The 20,066-nt window shown below is 49.1% G+C and overlaps 9 protein-coding genes across 9 annotated transcripts; 4 read left to right on the top strand and 5 right to left on the bottom strand.

Annotated features, from left to right (window-relative positions):
- Positions 1–283: 283 nt before the first annotated feature.
- FSUBG_4150 (heterokaryon incompatibility protein) lies at positions 284–1,843 on the top strand (the record flags this gene model as incomplete). Its single annotated transcript, XM_036682109.1, has 1 exon — positions 284–1,843. The coding sequence occupies one exon, from the start codon at positions 284–286 to the stop codon at positions 1,841–1,843; it is 1,560 nt and encodes a 519-aa protein (XP_036540457.1).
- Positions 1,844–3,216: 1,373 nt separating this feature from the next.
- FSUBG_4149 (lactose permease) lies at positions 3,217–4,927 on the top strand (the record flags this gene model as incomplete). Its single annotated transcript, XM_036682107.1, has 4 exons — positions 3,217–3,349; positions 3,400–3,986; positions 4,046–4,527; positions 4,591–4,927. The coding sequence occupies 4 exons, from the start codon at positions 3,217–3,219 to the stop codon at positions 4,925–4,927; spliced, it is 1,539 nt and encodes a 512-aa protein (XP_036540456.1).
- A 1,536-nt stretch (positions 4,928–6,463) lies between these two features.
- On the bottom strand, positions 6,464–7,258 carry FSUBG_4148 (uncharacterized protein; the record flags this gene model as incomplete). Its single annotated transcript, XM_036682106.1, has 2 exons — positions 6,464–6,789; positions 6,844–7,258. 2 exons carry the CDS (start codon positions 7,256–7,258, stop codon positions 6,464–6,466), a joined length of 741 nt encoding a protein of 246 aa, XP_036540455.1.
- Positions 7,259–8,351: 1,093 nt separating this feature from the next.
- Positions 8,352–10,243, bottom strand: FSUBG_4147 (uncharacterized protein; the record flags this gene model as incomplete). Its single annotated transcript, XM_036682105.1, has 4 exons — positions 8,352–9,148; positions 9,210–9,606; positions 9,660–9,827; positions 10,211–10,243. The coding sequence occupies 4 exons, from the start codon at positions 10,241–10,243 to the stop codon at positions 8,352–8,354; spliced, it is 1,395 nt and encodes a 464-aa protein (XP_036540454.1).
- A 712-nt stretch (positions 10,244–10,955) lies between these two features.
- Positions 10,956–12,237, bottom strand: FSUBG_4146 (swim zinc finger domain protein; the record flags this gene model as incomplete). Its single annotated transcript, XM_036682104.1, has 4 exons — positions 10,956–11,136; positions 11,184–11,317; positions 11,378–11,940; positions 11,997–12,237. 4 exons carry the CDS (start codon positions 12,235–12,237, stop codon positions 10,956–10,958), a joined length of 1,119 nt encoding a protein of 372 aa, XP_036540453.1.
- A 692-nt stretch (positions 12,238–12,929) lies between these two features.
- On the top strand, positions 12,930–13,982 carry FSUBG_4145 (AIG2 family; the record flags this gene model as incomplete). Its single annotated transcript, XM_036682103.1, has 3 exons — positions 12,930–13,422; positions 13,481–13,638; positions 13,854–13,982. 3 exons carry the CDS (start codon positions 12,930–12,932, stop codon positions 13,980–13,982), a joined length of 780 nt encoding a protein of 259 aa, XP_036540452.1.
- A 598-nt stretch (positions 13,983–14,580) lies between these two features.
- FSUBG_4144 (swim zinc finger domain protein) lies at positions 14,581–15,599 on the bottom strand (the record flags this gene model as incomplete). The annotated part of the gene is made up of 3 exons (XM_036682102.1): positions 14,581–14,727; positions 14,777–15,315; positions 15,365–15,599. 3 exons carry the CDS (start codon positions 15,597–15,599, stop codon positions 14,581–14,583), a joined length of 921 nt encoding a protein of 306 aa, XP_036540451.1.
- Positions 15,600–16,339: 740 nt separating this feature from the next.
- On the top strand, positions 16,340–17,856 carry FSUBG_4143 (uncharacterized protein; the record flags this gene model as incomplete). The annotated part of the gene is made up of 2 exons (XM_036682101.1): positions 16,340–17,288; positions 17,372–17,856. The coding sequence occupies 2 exons, from the start codon at positions 16,340–16,342 to the stop codon at positions 17,854–17,856; spliced, it is 1,434 nt and encodes a 477-aa protein (XP_036540450.1).
- Positions 17,857–17,991: 135 nt separating this feature from the next.
- On the bottom strand, positions 17,992–19,292 carry FSUBG_4142 (pectinesterase precursor; the record flags this gene model as incomplete). The annotated part of the gene is made up of 7 exons (XM_036682100.1): positions 17,992–18,127; positions 18,174–18,322; positions 18,373–18,464; positions 18,512–18,559; positions 18,611–18,731; positions 18,780–18,933; positions 18,985–19,292. The coding sequence occupies 7 exons, from the start codon at positions 19,290–19,292 to the stop codon at positions 17,992–17,994; spliced, it is 1,008 nt and encodes a 335-aa protein (XP_036540449.1).
- Positions 19,293–20,066: the final 774 nt, after the last annotated feature.

The raw sequence follows: 20,066 nt of genomic DNA, 5'->3' as shown, positions 1-20,066 counted from the left end.
ACCTATAAGTACCTATACCTATATAATTATATTATTTAGGTACCTGCCTATAGGTAGGTATCTAGAATAGGTATCTTTAGGTACTTACCCCTGTTAAATAGGTACCTATAGATACCTGTAGGCTGGGTATTTTAAAGCCTGCTTGGTATATACACTAAGGTGCTTAGATAATGAGTCTTCGATGCTGCAGGAATGGGCGGTAGATTTCCAAACCAGCTCCTCATCAGAAAAAGTACACCAGATGGTTTCCGAGTGGTACGAAGCATGTAGCGACTCGCATGAAATGTGTCGACGATTACGGTCTTCGCCAAAGTTTGCTCCATCGCGGCTTATCGACATTGGCTCCGACGATACCTGGAAGCTTTGTCTTTACCCACAGGATATTACAGATCCTCCGGAGTATATGACTCTGAGTTACCGATGGGCCAAAACCCCTTCAATTCGACTTTTGAGCTCGAATTTTGAAGTCTTCCGGAAGGGCGCACAAACGTCTCAACTCCCCAAGACATTCAGGGAAGCCATCACTGTTGCGCACCGATTCTCTATTAGGTACCTCTGGATTGATTCGCTATGCATCATTCAAGATTCGCCCGAGGATTGGGCCCGAGGATCCCTCCAGATGCACCTGGTCTATGCCAACTCCGCCTGCACCATCTCCGCAACCGCTTCTGGAGGACCTGATGAGGGGCTATTTCGTTCACGCACTGCTCAGGAAACACTTGTAGGGCACATCAAGGTTTCGTTCACCGATGGCAAACCGAGAAGGTTTGACCTTTGGGACCAGCATCACATGCAGCGACTAACACAAGGTCCACTTACCGATCGCGGATGGGTATTCCAGGAGCGTATTCTTTCGCCAAGAGTGCTACATTTCACCAAGACCCAGGCGGTATGGGAATGCTTTGAGATGAACAAGAGCGAGATGTTTCCCCGGTGGTCACCTCGGCCTGCTGACGCAGTGTACACGACTGACCTGAAAGCTATTGATGCCTTCTTTGACGACGGTCATCGTCGAACAGCCTGGCCAAAGGAAGAAAACAAGAAAATGACCGTGGACGTCTATCAGCAGTGGGTAAATCTGGTCAAGACATACTCCAAGTGCAGTCTAACCTGTCCTGATGACCGACTGATGGCTATAGCTGGTATAGCCGAGATGTTCAAGAAGAACTCTGGCGATGAATACCTAGCAGGTCTTTGGAGGTCAAGGATCGTTGAAGGACTCAACTGGGTTGTCTTAGAACCTGGGCCCGGACCCCAAAATCCCGAGCGTGTTCCATCATGGTCATGGGCAGCTGTTGACTCATGCGTTCTGCCTCAAAGGACAAATTTACCGCGAGATGAAGACCTGATTGAAATCATTGACGTTAGAAGTCATCTTGCTCAAGCTTGCTCCCGGTCTCAGCAAGTGAAGGGGTCGATCCAACTACGAGGGTGTATCTGCGGAGGCACTGTTAGCGAGAGCAGTAGGAGGACAGGCTCGGAACACGTCGTTTTGAAGCTTCTCGAAATGTCGTCAACGATCTACGCCTACCCAGATACTCTAGAGACGACTTTTCAGGGCGGGGGATTGCTTTCGTTTCTGCCCTTGAGGTCGACGTTACGGCGGCAGGTAAATGATCCAGATATGAATCCAGTTGAGGAAGCCTTTGTGATAATTGAGGGGCTTATTCTCCAAGCGGTTTATGGAACTGGAAGCACTTATAAGCGCGTCGGTCACTTTGTCTTGGTTTCAGTGGACAATGCCAGCTTCTTCGGCCTTGTTGCGACCTTGCCTGAATCTGGAGGAGGTGTTGCACTGATTAGTGCGGACGAGTCTCGAAAGTCCACTATAATGCTGGTATAAGACAGTCGCAAGATAGTTCTCATAACATATAGTGCGTACCGCTGGACGTTACTATCGTGAGCAATACCCTACACTTGGTGCGTGAGCCAAGGGAACATCAATCTGGGGAAATAGCGCGGACTTGGTTACAAGCGCACTAGGAAAGTTGCCCGGAACCAAGTGCTTATGGTGATCAACCGCGGAGCAAGTCGATCTACAGGAGAATGCATCGGCCCTTCCATCGATCGTCTCTTTCCATGTTACCATCCATGAAACGATCCTTTCCCCCGTTCAAGATCTCGATGCATATTGAGCATTACATGATCATTACAAACGTGCATTTGTTTCTTCTGGATGTCATGACCCGATACTCATGCAACTGCCGTATCACATTACCATGGTCTTGCTCTGAGCCCGATTGGACGGAGCCGACTCGGTCCTATTCACGGCCTTGGCTACATTTGACGGGCTGGGATATCGCGTGGAGGCGGGACTAGTGTTTTCGGAAAGCCTGGGGATTGGTGATTGAGGAGGAGGAGACTTGGAGAGCCAGTCATTTACGTGTCCGAAACAAGTGTTGAATGCAGGGGTCCCTGGACAGTATCCCACTTCACGGGCCCGAGACTGCTCACGGGATCAGAAAAACTACCGGCGGGATTGCTCAACAGCTTCACAGTCTAACAACTGATATGAAGTTGAAGGACTTTGAAGATGAGATACGGGGTCGGTTTACATCAAAATCTTATCGTTGAGCATTTTTATGGTCTCATTCCAGGATATCCTTCAGCTTGCTGACCCCATATTGTGTTATTCTTAGATAGCTCAACTGCCGACAGCTCCAGATCTTCATATTGAACCAAGACCATGTCTGATAATTGCTATCCGACTCATAAACGAAGTTCCTCCAGCTTCTACCGACGCTAAAGCCTATAACCGGACCTTAACCGAGTTAACCGCAGTTCATCCAGCAATTGAATCATATCTGGACAAGTGCCTGACTCGTGCAAGTGACGCTTTGAACAGGCAATATCCGGCAAACTTCGCAAAGATGGAGAGATCAATTAGACAACTGCGGGGTTGCCGAGTTCCTTTCCTGTCATGTACCCTGGCCGGTATCTCAGCTAAGTGGAACGAGGTGGTATCGAATTGTCTATCCCTTGTTCATATCATCCTATAATCTAGAGATCTGGGGGCGTCGCGAAAAAGCCTGGAGACCCCGCGACGTTTTGTGTTGACCCGCGCGGGAACAGTCCCGTGCTGTTGGTGCCCGTGCAGCTTCATGCCGTGGTAGCTTATAATGGTCGTTGATCGCCCCCGTTTTGCGGTTTGACTCTTCAGATAGCGGCTATCGACCAACTCCACAAATTAACTATCCACCGAGTCAATTGAGAACCATGGCTGTGGACTCCAAGATCCAGCCTCCGTCTGGGGGTCTTGAGGCTGTTCTACCGAACCAGACTACACCGTGGTACAAGCAAGCCCACTTGCTCAAACTTAATAGTTTGATACTGGGCTTGGTATGCTTTCGTGAGTTGTATGAGGACTGTCAATGGCTCGCGAGAACTGACTTGGACAAGAATCCGCAATCGGATATGACGGAAGTCTCCTCAACGGTCTCCAATCTCTTCCCCAATGGAGCGACTTCATGGACCATCCTTCTGGCGAATGGTCCGGCTTCATCAATGCCATCTACTTCATCGGATTCTTTGTAGCATGCCCTCCCAGCTCATGGCTCGCAAACAAATACGGTCGTCGTCTACCAGCTTTACTGGGCTTCATTCCGCTTGCAATTGGTACTGGTCTTCAGACAGGTGCTAAGACTGAGGCAGAGTGGATCGCTGGCCGTTTCATCCTCGGCATCCCGACTGCCATGTTCGCGACCTCAATCCCTCTTCTCATTACGGAGATCGCTTACCCCAGCCACCGAAGTGTCATCACTGCTTTGACCAACACCAATTATTTCATCGGTGGTATCATTGCAGCTTGGACGTGCTATGGCACCAGGAACTATACTGATTGGGCCTGGAGGATACCAACAATTCTCCAGATCGCCTTGCCTCTTGTTGCGCTTCCTGCTCTGATCATGGTGCCTGAGAGTCCTCGATGGCTGGTATCTGTGGGACGAGAAGACGCAGCGCGCGAAACTCTTGGAAAGCTCCACGCGGTAAGTCAAATTAACATGATGGACGCCATTTGAACAATTTGCTGAGTACTTCTTTGCAGGGCGGTGATGCGAACCACCCTCTTGTCGACTTCGAACTTCACGAAATTACGACCGCCATCGAGTCCGAGAAACAAGCCGAGAAGTCAAGCTCCTGGGCATCGCTAGTATCCACTCCAGCCCATCGTCGCCGACTCTTCATCACAGCATCACTGGCAATTTACAGTCAGTGGGTCGGTAACGGAGTCGTCAGCTACTACCTCTCCACAGTGCTTGCCACCGTCGGCATCACCAGCGTCACTGATCAGACTCTGATCATGGGATGTCTCCAGATCTGGAGTTTCTTGGCTGCAGTTGCTGGTGCTTCGTGCGTTGAGAGACTGGGACGACGAGTTCTCCTCATGATCTCTTGCGCAGTCATGCTTGTCAGCTTTATCCTTATCACTGCTATGTCAGGGAGCTTCGCGCAAACGGGATCACGATCAGTTGGAGTCACAATGATTCCATTTGTGTTCTTATTCAATGCTGGTTATGCTATTGCTATGTTAGTCAACTCCATTTCAACCACGTATACTCTGAATCACAACACTAACACAGCTCTTCATAGAACTCCCCTTCAGGTTGCTTACCCTCTCGAGCTTTGGCCGTTCCAGCTACGTGGCCGCGGAATCTCTGCAGCCTGGATGATTATGATCTTGGCCCTCATTTTCAACGTCTTTGTCAACCCGATTGCCTTGTCGGCTATTGGCTGGAAGTACTACATCGTGTATGTGGCTCTTCTGGTGTCCTACGGTTTCGTGATTTTCTTCTTCTATCCCGAGACACGCGGACGTACGCTGGAGGAAATTTCGGTCATCTTTGGCGATGCACCAGAAGGACTTTATTCAGATGAGCTGGAAACGAAGCAAGTGATTGAGAAGGTTGAAGTGAAGCACCTCGACTAGAATTTGATGATGGAGAAATTGTCTAGTGTACTTAGTCTAGCCCGCATTGATGTTATGAACCAGGAGCTATATCGTTTCCTTTTTCCTTCTCACCCGTGTCTTAGTGATTAGACAAGCTGTTCTTGCCTTTTTGCGTTCGGATCGTAGTAATACCAGTGCTCTTCGCCTTTCTCATCGACGCGGTGCAAATATCCAATTTCGTCTATTGTGCCTGAAAGAGGGTCCTGGGCCGATGCGGGCAGGGCTGCATCGCCGCTTTGCCGTGTCTTTTTGCACCCTTTACATTGCTTGAGTGCCATGTCGTTGATTTCACCGCAGGTCTCTGACTTGCACTGCCAGGCAACGTGGTGGCTGCTGACTTCTTTCGTAACTCGTCCGAATGTCATGATAGATTGATGTAATAGCTGAATTTGACAGTTGATGGTGGCTGATGAGGAAGTTTGACCGCTGGAAACTGTGCTGGGGCTTGGAATGAACATGGCCGTCGGTAAGTGAGCTGATATAGAGTTCCGGAGAAGCCTATGATCTCCCATCTCCCACATGGCAACGCATCACGGAAGTCAGAAGCCATTCAATCACGGTAAGCATCGACCCTGTGTTTCAGCAAGTAGTTTAGGATGATTCAAGGATTGGAGGATATGCGTCACACAAGCTGAGGCCCCCTCATCAGTGGGCTTGCAACTTTTACCACCCTGATGTAACGCAAAGGTGCCTTATCTGATTCATGATATCAACATGGCGTACCTGCCTGAAATGTGAGTTGAGAGACTCACAGTGAGGTTGCTTTTTGGAGTGAATAATCGTGAATGAAGGGCAGGTACATATACGGTCCTGGATTCCCCGAAACAAACCTTTTGGGATTTTCACTATACAACGCAAAGCATTCATCAAAAACTCACTTGAATAGATCTATACGAAGCAAAACCCAACTATATTATAAACAGACGAATTCCATAATGGCCACGACAACAACTATACGCAAAGACCACAAGAAGTGGAAGTGCAACAAAAACATCTCGGGAAAGCCCTGCGACACTGTCAACGAGATGAGCGACATTGATTGCAGTAGATGTGAAAATAGGCGACAGACCGATGATGAAGCCCTTGCCGCCGATGGGTCTTCGATTGGAAGATTGTATCACCTGGCTCTCGATCTGACAGAGCACTGGGAGTATACCAGTCCCGAGCCGCTGTAGGCACAACAATGAAGTGGAACTTTTTTCGAAGGGCGAGGCTTTGCGGGCTTATATGGAATAATGGCATGAAAGGATGGACAACTGTTCAGTCAAATAAATGAAGCCTAAGCACAATACTACACAACGCGAAGATGGGGCCTGACCATCTTTGAAACCCAATTCTGTCTTCTTGAGTCGGTGCTGATCGTGGGCTGAGGTCTCTGAGTAAGCCCATTTTTGGGATCGTTGTAGTGCATATTACACGTTTAAGACCAATTTCTGTTTTGGGCGTCAACGCGATCAAGTGGTTTTATATCATGAGAACCGTCTTGGGTTAATGCCTGTATCTCCAGCTAGTCTTCTATAGCTCTTCCGAGTCTAATTCAACATTCCCTCCATTCAGTGCACACTGCCTTGACTCTCTAATTAAGGCCGAAGCGTTGAGTTGAACTAGACTACCGTTGTCTAAGTAGTCGTTCACCGTGATACCAACGCCAAGGAAGAACTGTACTCCATAACCCGGCTGCCCAAACCACGGTCTGATGGGTCCAGCCTGAACAGTGAATGACTTGGTCACGTTGTAGACGTGATAATTGCTGGGGAATTCTTGGTTTTCCCCAGTATTAAGGTTCCCCGGGTGGAGAGCTCGTTGCGAGAAGGGAGCTGTAGCAGGGGAGATGTACCGTCCTTCATCATCATGTTAGCATTGGATCTTGGAATAGGTTGTCGGGTAGAAAATACCTGTCGGTTCTCCAAACCTGTCTACCAATGTTCCTGGCGTGAGGTTCACGTTTGCTCTGATGGGACGCTCGTCGTCGTCCAACTCAAACCCATTCTTCAACGGATACTTCCAGCCAATTGGCTTTTTACCATCAGCTCTGGTCGTGTTATCGTACCACTTCCCGAGAAATTCATTAGGAGTCAAGCCTCCGAAGCGGTCGTAACCGCTGATATAAGTGCTGAGGGGAAGCTTCGTGGGGAGGTCTGTAGGCCCCAGACGTTCATCGCCGCATATATAAATGTGTCTGAGGTTGTCATTCTTGCGAACATTCTTACCCGAGCAATCGCATTCTTTGCTCGTGATGTCCTCTTGAGGGATGTATAAAGCGAGGCCAGTGGCTAAGAGTGAGGAGAGGAGGAAGGACTTGAAGATCATGGTGATTTTGAGTAGTATCAGGCGGAGTTCAAAAGGCTTAAGAAGTTGAGGACCAGAATACGGGCTTTGTATCTTTATATTGCAGCTTCAGACGATGGCGCCTTTCCCATTCCAATCCACCGTTCCAATGATCACTCGTTTAATTGGCATCTTTCCCGATCAGCTTCAGACATTTCGAACTATAGATACGACCCTGCCCTGAGCTTCAACCCTTTTGGGGGATGACCGGGTCAATAGACTCAGGAGCTGAGACAAGTTTGGGAACCAGGCAGCCTCAGCATTCAATAGCGTTTCGGGGGTCAGCTGTGGCTTTCGCTCAGCATTCTCTCTTCAGATTGCCTGTTCCAAAATTAATCACCCGTGGATTAATTGGTCGGGCCTGTAAACGGACTTGCCCCGTTTTAGTTGTGATTCGTTGAATGGTACGGGCCGCACCCTGGGAAATCGATAGCTTCAAATTACCCTGGCCAAAATATGGCCCAGTGGCTGGCTGAGATGCTAAAGTGGCTGGCGCTGGAAGCCCCTTTCGCACGGCCCCGGCGTTGGCGACACCGTTTCTCCCCAGCTTTTCTTCATTTCTATCTTTTAACGTAGCCATTAATTTTACTGTTGAGCGGTCGCGGGATTTTGATGAGCTCTTCTTGGTTTGCGTGCCTTTATCCCCAGCTCAGGGTTTGTCTGAGTCCCCTCTTTTGATCCCTCGGAGTAAAAGCCATCCATGCGTCCTTTCAATCGGACTCTGCTCACAATGCGAAGAGTAGGCTAAAATTTGAGGCCCAACCGGTCGAGCCCCGTCTAGACACGGTTCGCGGGATCAGTCGAGGGCCTAGGGTTGGGGGCTGTTACGCTATTTGATAGGCTACTGCACCACTGAAAGGCACTGCTGGAGCCCTCCACTTGTACTTGCCGACTTCCAGCACGCACGGCGCGAGTACCGGGAAGTCGGGGTTGGCAAAGTCACTCCGAGATCAAGCTTCCAGTCTGCGCTCATTCATTTGCAATAATGTAAACGGAGAAACTTCAATGCTATTTATGCTCATGCTTCAAATTGACAATCTTATCGCTCCCTGCTCATTCAACCGATACCCACCCGCTATCCTCTTGTATGATGCTCTGGCATCTCATAAACCGCCGAATCGTGGTGGCTCAGCTCAGCTGGTCGTCCTTGGCCGGCCATCTCTGATGGCTCGACATGCTCATTTTCCCTGGGCAAGTCCTCTTTGAACACTGATAAACGCGGCTCTAGAGGGCTTCCTCCCACTTCCACTATCCCCGAGACCTTCTCTTTATGAGCACGTTCCCTGCGTCGCTTCATCCATAGCCAAGCAAGAACACCGACCAGCAGCGCGCCGACTCCAATGCCAACCCCAGCACCAATTCCAGCCTTTGCCCCCGAGCTGAGGCCTTTAGAACCCTCTGGCTCAGGCTCATCCTCTTGTGCTGGTCTGTCTTCGGGCTTCTTGTCATTTGTTCCATTTGTCGGAAGCTTTTGCGGTAACGCTTCTGATTCAATCCAGTCACCGTCGTAGTCCTTGAATGCCTGTACGATCGTCTCGTTGGCCCAGTAGTAAAGCCAGGCTTTGCCTTCGCTCTGTTGAGAGACCACCGCTAGACCGGAGCTCGCGTTATCGGCGACGGGCCATGCGCGCTCTGTTTGGTTTGAGCCAAGCTGCCAACCATTCTTCGTCGTTTTGACTTCGTGTATCTTCTTATCGTCGCCGATATAAAAGACACTTCGTGTTCGCGATCGGTCCACTGCTGCGCCGATGGCTTCGAGGGATGAGTTCCAGGCTGGAAGAGAGAAGTTAGCCTCGTCTTCCAGGCTCCAGAACATATCCGAAGGCAGTGTGTTGTTAGTGTAGGGTCCGAGGAACGTGTTAGGGAACGCGTCTATTACTTGTCAGTCACTGTTTCTTCAGTGCTACCAGCGCGACAGCGCCGTGGGGCGTACCTAGCGTCCAGAGCCCAGACTTATCCAGGCGCGACAGCTCGACATTCTCAGAGTCCTTCGGGAAAGGCACTGTGATGTTCTTCAAATCATATATCGTTGACCCTAACGCCATGCCTCCAGCAGTGTCCTGTGAGATGGCGCCCCCATCATTCCATCCATCGTCATCAGTATACCAAAGCATCTTGACTTTCCTGTCTTCGTCATGGTAGAAAAGACGATATCCATCTTTCTCGCCAAGGTTGACGATTGAGAGGCCCGTTTCGTTGTGGATGGAGTCGACACCAGCCGCCGCTGAGATTTGGAACTCGCGGTCGCGCACAAGCTTTCCCGTCGTCATGTTACAGATGTATAGCCCCTGCACGATCGTGTTGTCTTCGGTCTGCCAGAAGACTTGTGCCTGGACATGCTGTGAGTTTTATACCACGATCAGTTTGGAGAGCTAGCATGTACAGTGATAAAGTTCAAGTCCCCCCAGCCTACGGCTGTAAGCGCAGTGCCATTCCGCGGGGTTTCTCTTGTATCGAGGATATTAGGCTTTTCGATTGGGAAGATTGCGATATCCTGGCTATTGCAGGTACTGTAGAGGAGCTTCCCCGTAGTAGGGTCTTGCGCGCCAACCTATATGGTGAGGTCGGTGAAAAAGGCATACAGAGCGGAACAGTAGCTGGTATGGACCAAGACTAGTAAAACCAACCACGACAGCATGGTTATTTCCATGTTGAACAATAGTAATGTTTCAGAAAATGGATCCTGGACAAAGCATCAAACGAAGCGAGGCGACGCGATGGAGGAGTGGGAGCATTGGACTGGAGAGAAGAAGCTGTATAGCAAGATTTGAGCAGAAGAGCCTCATTTTGCCCCCAACAACTCGACTGCCTGCAGAGTGATATGGCTGCTGCGATGTGAGCAAGCCACGGCACCAGACGGGCCACTTGCATGAAGCTGCTTGCTGCCGGTGAGAGATCACCTCTCTGGCTCGCAAGCGGCTGAGACACACTCACGGAATCCAAGATGCCGACAACAACTCTCGACATCTTTAACATCATAGTGGTTAGGTGAGCAAGTCTCGCCAGCCATGGCCAACCTATTGCTAATGGAGATGGTTGCGAAACTTATGCATGTCCATACGCTTTCGTTCTATCGAAGAAGCAATTGGCGTGAGATACAGCCCAGTTCTTACTCTTGGTAAGACGAGGGGCTGTTGCATCGCCAAAGGTTTGGGAAGCATTGAGGATGCCTCTCGCCCCCATGATCGGCGCCCATAGAAGAGGGCTTGGGGGCCAAATATGCATGCACGCTGAGGCTGAAGCTGTTGGCTGGGCTAGCTCTGCTTCTGGACCTAATCGATGCATCGCTATTCTCGGATGCCCCAAGCCTTCTAAGTATCAAGTGGAATTGAGGTCTTTTGGACAGGTAGAGAGAGGAGTAGTCACTAAGTCTTGAGCGCAATGATGAAGAGCGATCTCAAGGCTTTCGGTTTCATTGCATTTGTCACCCGACGACACACCCTGCAGAATGGTAGAATGTGTCTGAGATATTATCAATCAAATGCTTATCTCAGAGCCTGATTTCCAAGACTGATCGCTGGTGATAAGGAAAGCCTGAAAATGCATGGCCGGAATCTCACCAACAGCATTCCACCACGATCAATCCGTGTCATTCTGATTGGTACTCTTCTCAGCCGCAAATATGCAGTCAGCAATTTATTGCCAATCATAAAATGGCGCTATGATATCGCCCATCCCTCTAAAGAATTGTGCAACGATGCTCCCTCTCCCGGATTAACTCCTGCTGCAGGGCTTCATATTCTCCGTCACTGTACTCAGAGTCGGAATATTCAGAGTCCGACTTGCCCATGATAGATGAGTCATCACCATAGCCTGAATCGCTGAAGTTATCAACAGCAGATTCTTCGTAGGACCTACCGCTGCAAATGGTCAGTCACAGGTCATGAAATGGGACGCCAATACTGACCTGACCAACCCTGCCATGACTCTCCAGTCCGATGGAAGGTTCTCTTTAACACTGACTGCCTGCGCAGACCTACGCAAGTCCCTCCAGAACCTATCCATACTTGGCCTTGTGAAGTAGCTCCATGATGCGGCATCCTGTGTTGTAAGTTAGTGCCTGGAGAAGCACCGGAACGAAGGGTTGAGTGAGGAGCGTACCAGATTCGTGCACATATGGATGAAAGCGACAACAAAGGATATCCACCTCTTCGTCTTAACAGGGCCTCTCAAACCTGGCGCTCCTCGAAATTCGATGCTGCCAGAACGATTCCCAAAGATGTTGTCAAAGTTCCAGAGAACATATCTCTCATCTTTCGGCTCTGGGCCAGACTGCATAAGGTCTCTGATGTCTTCTTCGTCAATGTCATCATTGAGCGCATCCCATAGCTCTCTGAGTGCTGCTTCCTCGTGGAAACTTGACATGAGGTCATATAGTGGTCCGGATCGCAGCGTGTTAGGCCTGCAGTACTTCCTGTTCTGACGATGGGATGGAAGCAAGCGAATGACCAGCGGCTCATAGTAGACGACACCAAAGGCAATATTACGAAGTTGGCTCAGGTCGAATTCCATCTCTGGTGATGGCGATACGTGGACATGGCTACCGCAAGCAATGGATGACTCTGGCATATGGAACACACGGTCCCAAGCGTTCCAGAAAGTGTCCACATCGTTCTCCCATGTGTAGTCAGTGGAGAGTATAGATGAGACAGCCTCCAGGGGAACTATGAGCAGGACCAGATATTAGTAGGCAATCACAACAGAAATTTGAGAGACTCACTGCACGGATGCTCAGGATCTCCCAACGATCCATCCTTTGTAATCCACCACTTATCGTAGTGCTCTGGACGCTTTCGGTATCGCTGGTTGAGCTTGTCTGCTTCTGCTGCCGCGCCATCGTATCTCAATGATGTTGCCAGCTCTTCGTAGTAGACAGCACGAAGTAGAGGGTGCCGTACTCGTTTTGGCTCCGCAATGAGCTCTAACTCGACCCCAAAGTTGTATGAGCCAAACGACGACATGGTGGCTCACGTGAAACAAGTAGAAGATGACCGAGTCGCCCATCGCAAGCAATTGGGGAAGCCATATTCATTATCAAGATATCAGCCGCAACATCAGAAATTGGACGAGGCAATCAGAATAAATCAGGCTCTGCACTCACAAGTCAGAATACGCGTTGTTGCGTATCTATTCAAGTACACAATCAGGCTCGCACTGTCTAAGAGGGTTGCATCCTCATCCATCATCCCGGTTTGTTTGAGCCTTGTATTACACACTTATGATTGAAAACGCCCGCATAATGAGGGACTGATCTGATAAAAGCGCCATTTTATTTATGTAGCAGCTAAGGACCCTCTCGCTCCGAATTTGGAACTTTTTGCACCTTTGGACGTGGCTTTGACCGCTTGACGCGTAGATGAGAATTACAAACATGGAGATACAAGCATCGCAACCATCATCCATGGTTGCATGACAGCGAGCGTGACCAAGGAAATTAATCAGCTCATTTAGAAAGCCACCATAAATTGCCTCGCTCGTCGCAGCCTAACGTATGTAAACTATTGACTGTCAATTGTCAGGTTCCAACCAAAATCCTTCACTCCAACTCGCATAGAGCCTCATATAGTCGTTCTGTCAATCATTGGGTATACCTTATTAGCCCCTAGGACGACTCTAACAGGGTTCCTTTGTTGGGTGCATGCACATTCGCGCCATGCCGGACCTACCGGCGCAGCTCTACTTCGCTTATGGTAGTAACCTTTGGCTGCAGCAAATGGCCAGCCGCTGTCCCGAGAGTTACTACGTTGGGAGGGCGGTTCTAATGGATCATCGATGGCAGATCAACAGTCGAGGCTTCGCGAATGTACTCCCTTGCAGCGGCTACAATGTGCATGGATTGGTCTACCAAGTAAGCGTCGACGATGAAGCTCGCCTCGACAGGAATGAAGGTGTTCATTCCGGCGCTTACACCAAGTCATATCATAGCGTCGTGCTACACGAAGCTGTTGAGGATCTCCAGCTTCCAACACGATACCTTGTGCAAGATGGTGGAATAGATAAGGCTGTCAATGCAGTGCGGTCAGGATCGCGATCCCATGAGCCCGAGCATCAAGGCAGGATCAGGAGCAACGTTCTGGTTTATCTCAGCAGTCGTCACTCTCAGTGGGGTACCGCACGGGACGAATACGTTGATCGCATGAACTGTGGTATAAGGGATGCTGTCACTTTGGGTATCCCCAGTGACTTCTTCGAGAACACTGTTAGACCGTCCATTCCACCGAGGTCAGCCTCAAGAAGATCTCAACGGGAAGGGCAGGCGAGAGGAGAGGGGCGTCAAAGTCGTCATCGCAGACATAGCTCGGACCCCGAAGAGCCTCGGCGAAGAAGACGCAGGAGCTCGTCTCCGCAACGCAGAGCCTGGGGTAGTGCATTTCAGCGCCAGGCTTCAACCCTGGGGCATGGCGTACGCACCTCTCAGAGAGTTTCAAGACCATTTTCGCTTTCAACCTCCTGGACGCGGGGGTGGTGATGGAGGTCTCTCATGTCACGTTCATCGTATTTACTTCAGCCTGCCGAAACTTGTGATTTGTCATGCATACATATCCAAGCAATACATTGCTTTCAATACATATCCAAGCAATACATTGCTTTCAATGCTCCTGCTAATGTGAGCCTTAACAAGCTGGTCAGCCGCATGCAAGCCAGGTCTCAGGCTGCGCAGTGCGCCTGCTCGATGACTGAGTCACCGTCGATGGTATTGCCATAACCTCAATGCAACGACCCCGATTAGGTTTCCCTGTTGGTTTGAGAATCCATTGCCAAGATAAATACCATCAGAAGCAAACAATTAATGTGAAGTGGTTGTAAGCTGTACATGTGAGTCACCGTGACTCTGGTCTCCTGAGCCTAGTCATTCCGAAACACCCTCGAATCCTGATCAACGATGGCTGCTGAATACACGATTCCAAGTGGTCTCCTGCTTGGAAGCTAAGGTTGCTCACCTAAATTAGGTGATTTAAGCCGAATATTACTGTCCGTATACGAGCACTTGTCCGAGACCATGGCAGCCCAAAGCGGCGGAGCCTGCATGATAAGGCTGCACCTTATGAAGTCCCTTCTTGAGTGTTTGTATAGGTTACCTGTACATTAGCCGATTGTTGATACGAAACAAACAGCACAGATAACGTTCCTTCACTTGATGCAGCAAGCTTACGAAGCCTAACTGCCTGTCAATACTTGCCTAACGCTTGGGTCACGGGGCAATTCAATACAACCGGTTTGCAGAGCCGCATGAAGTCAAAGAAACAAATTGATTGGCAGCCATCTAAAAGTAAAATAAGAACACGAATGACTATAACAATATCTCATCTCTGTGATTCGTTCAAGACCTTCCAGTCTTCTGGCAACGAGTCTCTCAGGGACAGCTGACTGCCGGCTTTCTTGATCATAGTGTACAGACCCTCCGGTGTCCATGACTCTAGAGTGGAAACATTTGGATTTGCGATGTTATTCTAGATCCGTCAGTAGTGAAAAGCGTTAGAAATACTTGATGTAACATACCATGTTGAGTAGAGTTTGGATCAAGGCAATCGTGAAAGCAATCCATCGTTTAGTTCTGACCTCTCCCCTCAGGCACCTCCCGCCCCTAAACTCAATGGTCCCAGAGCTTCCGGGAACGATGTTGTCGAAATTCCACAAAACGTACCTATCGTTCTGCATAATATTCTTCAAGGCCGTGGTGCTCTTTGCACTCTTGATGAGCTCTGCTATGGCGTTATAGTTGCCGTTGCAGCGAATCAACTGCGTCGAGTTCAGAGTGTTTTGCTTGCAGTATCGGTTGTTGGCTCGTTCTCGCATGAGAAGCTGTAGAATGAGGCGCTCATAGTAGACGACGCCGAATGCGATCTTCTTGACTTGAGGAAGGGAGAAGGTTTGGTTGAGACCCTTTGATACGTGGATGTGACTACCGCAAAGAAGTGATCGGTCGGGCATATGGAAAACAACACGCATTGCGGTCCAGAAGACATCGATTTCATGCTCCCAGTTATGTTCCCAATTTGCCCTCAGGCTGAGGACCGGGGAGACAGCCTCCATTGGAACTATAACTCGTCAACATCGACTGTGATTGAGATTGATGGGTTTTCTTACTCTTGTCGGTATGGGACCCAAGAGACCCGTCCTTGGTGATCCACCATTTGTCGTAGTGTTCTGGTCTTTTGTTATAGCCTTGCTGCAGATCATCGGCTTTAGCCTTGAGGCCTCGCTTTCGTAGAGATGCAGCCAGTTTGCTATAGTACAAAGCATGCTTGGTGCTAAGCGGTGTCCGAATCTTGTGGGGTTCGACAATGACCTCTATCTCGATGCCGAAATGATAATCAGCCATGACTAGATGAGACGAAAAGCAGTAATCGAGACTGTCAACAGGCGCTATAGACGAGCAGCCTTCGTCGTCCGTTTCATGGCTAGATATGTGACATTTCACTGCCCTCCAGCAAGACTCAGCCGCCTCATCCCATGTTTGACACCTTGACAGTAGTCATGCTCCCCTGATGCCTACACTGTCCACATCCGTGGCATTGATGGTGGCCTGGGCTGGCGGTCCGAAATTCCTTTTTCCATCATGATACAGCAAAAATAGAAATGGTCCAAAGTGCAATTTCACATGAGAGTCAGACAGGCACAGGCAGGGTAACACATAACGCCATTTCACTAACTTTGATTGGTGACCGATTATGCAGTCATCATCACCAAATCATGTCATGAATCAGCGGTTAGGCCGGGCGAGCATAAAGTGCAAGTCCTTTTGGTAGGTCCTAGAGTAACTTTGAAATGGAGTTTGTATTGCAAGAGCCGCATGGGTGTCATTAAAGGATTGAAAACGCTGTGGGTGGCGACGATTTGGGCCAGATGCATATTGATGAGTCCTTTACTGTGATGTTCACAGTCAGAATTATACAGTGGTAGGAGCGCAGCCTGATTGAGGCTCTGTTTCCCTTATCAGGCTGTGAGTTCATGCGACCGGTCTGCCCCGCCATCCCAATTACCAGACTCTTCATCTTTCTTCTCTCGTGTTCTGACCCTTCGTCTCAAAACAACTTTTTCTTGTATTAACAACAGAGAGTCATGTATGCATTCAATCCGTCGGGTCCAACTTACGAGCAGTCTGCTACAGTTGACGCGCCCGGGTCAAGGATGATCAGAGCAGCCAGCACTCTGTACTTCGCGTATGGTAGCAACTTGCACCTCGCGCAAATGGCCCATCGATGTCCTGGAAGTGTCTTCAAAGGAAAAGCTACTCTCGAGTCTTATCGCTGGCAGATCAATGAGCGCGGAGTGGCCAACGTCGTTGAATCTGGAAGCGATCACTCAGTCGAAGGCCTTCTCTACATGATCGGTCCCAAAGATGAAAGGACTCTGGACCGCTCAGAAGGCGTGTCAAAAGGCTTCTACCAGAAGTATCTGATGAGAGTTTCTTTCGAACCTCATCAACAGTACGCTAACTTCAAGACTGGCCGATTGTCCCATTTACTCGAGCAGCGCCGGGACTCGATGAGCGGCGATGGGACTCATTTTCCTAGCAATTCCAATCGCAAAGTGAGGTTCAATGCACCGCCTTACATTGATCCTCTGTCCTACATGGACAGCGATGACAGTTCAGGGCGCCATGCACGCACTGAGCAAGTCAAAACATTGGTGTATGTTAGCGAGGACTACGTTACCGATGGCTCCATCAGAGAGGAGTATATCGCGAGGATGCAGAACGCCGTCAACGATGCGGTATCACTGGGGATATCGAAATCATTTGTTAACAAATACATCGTCCCGTTTCTCGACTCTGAGCAAATTTGGCATTTGTCCGAGGGAAAGTCTACAGAAAACCGTTGTGAACAGCCCAGCAAGCTGCTGGACCTGGAATCTGAGCCAGAAGCTCAGGCTATCGTCAATGAAGGGTCAACGAAAGAGCAGCTCAGTCCCAACCCCCCCGCTGAAAACAACATGGCGGACATTTCAGAGTCGGCGACTGATGAAAAGTCGAGTGACGTGGATATGAACGAAGAAACGAACCAAGAAGGTAAGATCAACCTTGACCACATACTTGACATATTCGTTGCCTTTGTTGCCACCGCATGCCTGGGCTATCTGACTTTCTGGTAGAGCCGTCGAGTCAGCCGGTCGCCAAGGAGGATGATCTGTCTGCGCATCTCGATCTATCGAAGCTCAGAACAGAGAACCGCGACGAAGACGGTGATTCCAGTATGTTCCCCACTGATTTGTTGGAAGCTGTTGACAAAGTCAACTGTTCCGCCATCGATGGCAGTGGAAAGAACATTTACCTTATCATTGTCTATCAGAAGGGTGCAGAGGCTAATTCTGGCTTCAGTGTCGCCACAGCATCTAAGGGGATTCAAGTGGCTAATGAGCTTGCTATGAAAGAGTTCAGACATTTATATGCGCTGCACACTAAGCCAGTGGTTGAGGAAGAAGAGCCCGATGTCGTGGTTGTCAAAGAAGGCTCTCCAGGTGATTTGACTTGGAAGTTAGGAGATGACGCCTATCTTCATCTCAGTAGTGCAAGACCTGGGGAGGAGCCTTGGCTGATGTTATGGGTGGAGCCAAAACAGCTTATGGAATGCCGTTAGATATCACAAAGGAGGAACCCCAGTGTCACTCCTTCAACTCCATGCGAATAGATTATGAATAGCAATACAAGTGGGCTGGGAATTCTTGCATAGTACTATTACTTGTCTCTCATATCTAAATGTAGAACTCAAGCACTAGTAGCTCGTATCATACAACTTGAAGTCAGCGCCCCAAAGATCCTGCTTCGTCAGAGCCTTGTCTGATGGGGTGGAGTAATTTCTCTGCAAAGTATCGGCACCAGCACCGGTGTTTCCGAACTCTTGAGAGACACTGATAAAGTTAGATTTTGGTCGCCTTTGGGATCTTGTAGACTTACGGTGTTGCGCCTTCGGTCATGGGTGAGTAGCCCTCTGGTCTCACGACGTTTGTCAGTGTGCTGTACTGGTACATCACTCGTGCGTTGACTCTCCAGGGACGTCCGAGGTATACTTTGTTGGTAAGATCTTGAGTTCCTGTAGATGTGATCTATGTTCTGTTAAGTCATTATCATGAGTTTAAACAATTATAGCACTTACGGTGCTGTGATCGATGATGTAGCGTGAGGTATCGGTTGGCTCAGTTCGAAATGATGCAGTGATGTAGCTCGGTCCATTAGAGGCAATAGTAGCTGAGCAAGATTAGAGACGGTCGGTTGGGGAACATTGGTAACCTTACATTCACCTATCCATGCATGGCCGTTGCCGAAGATGTAATCGACTGCGCCTATAGCTGTTGCTCAGAAATATAGCCCTCTGACCATGGGCAAGTACTTACCCTCGATATAACAATTGGAGTAATACATCCACCCGGCCTTGACATACAGGGTGTCCTGGTACGACTTGAAAGAGCAGCCGTAAAATCCGGTTTTGTTACCATTTGCCGTCAACGCAACAGCCTTTCTGTATTTAGCATGTTTTCTACTCGTAATATGCGATGAGATTACCTGTCCAGCTGTATATCCGTTGACAAAGTCAATGTTGTACGCGGCGAAGTCGTTGGACCTAAGATTTATGGTTGAGCTTGCGTCCAAAGAGCCCGCATCTTGTGAGCCAAGGGTGTTTTGGATGACAACGGTATTCTTCTTATAACTTCCAGTACTAAGAAACTGCGTTAGTGCTTTCGAATTCACCGAATGGAAAATGTCTTACTCGGCGGTTGACCCATAGAGGGTCAAGGGTGCTTTGACCTTAATCTCGACTCGCTCATTATAAGTTCCCGAGTTGAGGAAGATACACGTAGGCTCCGTAGATGAGCTGATAGAGTTGACGGCAGCTTGTAGACTGGTAAACTCTGATGCAGTAGCACCACTAGACTTTACCACGATGCAGTTTGCAGGGGCAACAGTGCGACTATTATCCGCCCGAGTTGGAAGACTGGCTGCTTCACCGGAAGATGGACCTTGACCGAGCAAAAGGGCCAGTTGGGCCAAGTGGAAAAAGCTCTTGGGGAACGACATGCTGATGGTGAGAGTAGAGATCCTGTATGGATGCACTGTTCAACCAAATGATGATAGCCCGAGAATGGAGATAGAAACAGGCAATTGAGTTGTTTTCAGACTGAGTTGATTGTCATTTGTCTGAGCTAAGGTCATCCAGAAGCTTATCCCTTTCATGGAAAATCACAGTTCGATATCAGGCTGAAGTAACACATTAGTCATGCAGTTAATCGGACCACAAGACAAGCATTCGGCAACTTTCTGCCGTTCAATATCTATATCGGAGTATTGAGATCATGTGGAAGTCATTCATGCCTCTTCTTTGTCCGTACGCTATCGAATAAGAATTGCTTAAATACAAAAACCATTCCAAATTGGCCAAGGAAGAAATCGGGAAACGAAACCTGGGGTCTAGTCTGGGATTGAAATTGGGGGTAGTTTGAGGTTGACTTTGGGGTATCAGGCTAAATGCTTGCCCTTGCTATGCTCAGAAACATAATTATCATGACTGTTGACAATCAGACTTCGATCGACCCCGGAAAACAATGCAATATACACAACAGGTAGGGTAGAATGCGGGGACTTGGCGCGTATTCGTTTGAAAGTCGGAGACTTACTCGGGTTCGGCCCAAAGCGACAGGGGTCACCCAATTTACCCATTCAAACTGGACGAATCTACTCCGTACAATCCTTCCCAATCTTCAGAGACGCTAGAGTCCATTTTGGTTCAATGTGTTTGGTTAGCAAACGAGGGGTCGTATTTTCAAACGGCCGAAGGGATTGATTGGTGGAAGT

The sequence above is a fragment of the Fusarium subglutinans genome (assembly GCF_013396075.1).
Source record: "Fusarium subglutinans strain NRRL 66333 chromosome Unknown NRRL66333_c0000036, whole genome shotgun sequence".
Classification (NCBI taxonomy): domain Eukaryota; kingdom Fungi; phylum Ascomycota; class Sordariomycetes; order Hypocreales; family Nectriaceae; genus Fusarium; species Fusarium subglutinans.
The sequence above is the reverse complement of the archived record's forward strand: the minus strand, read 5'-3'. Positions and strand labels throughout refer to the sequence as shown.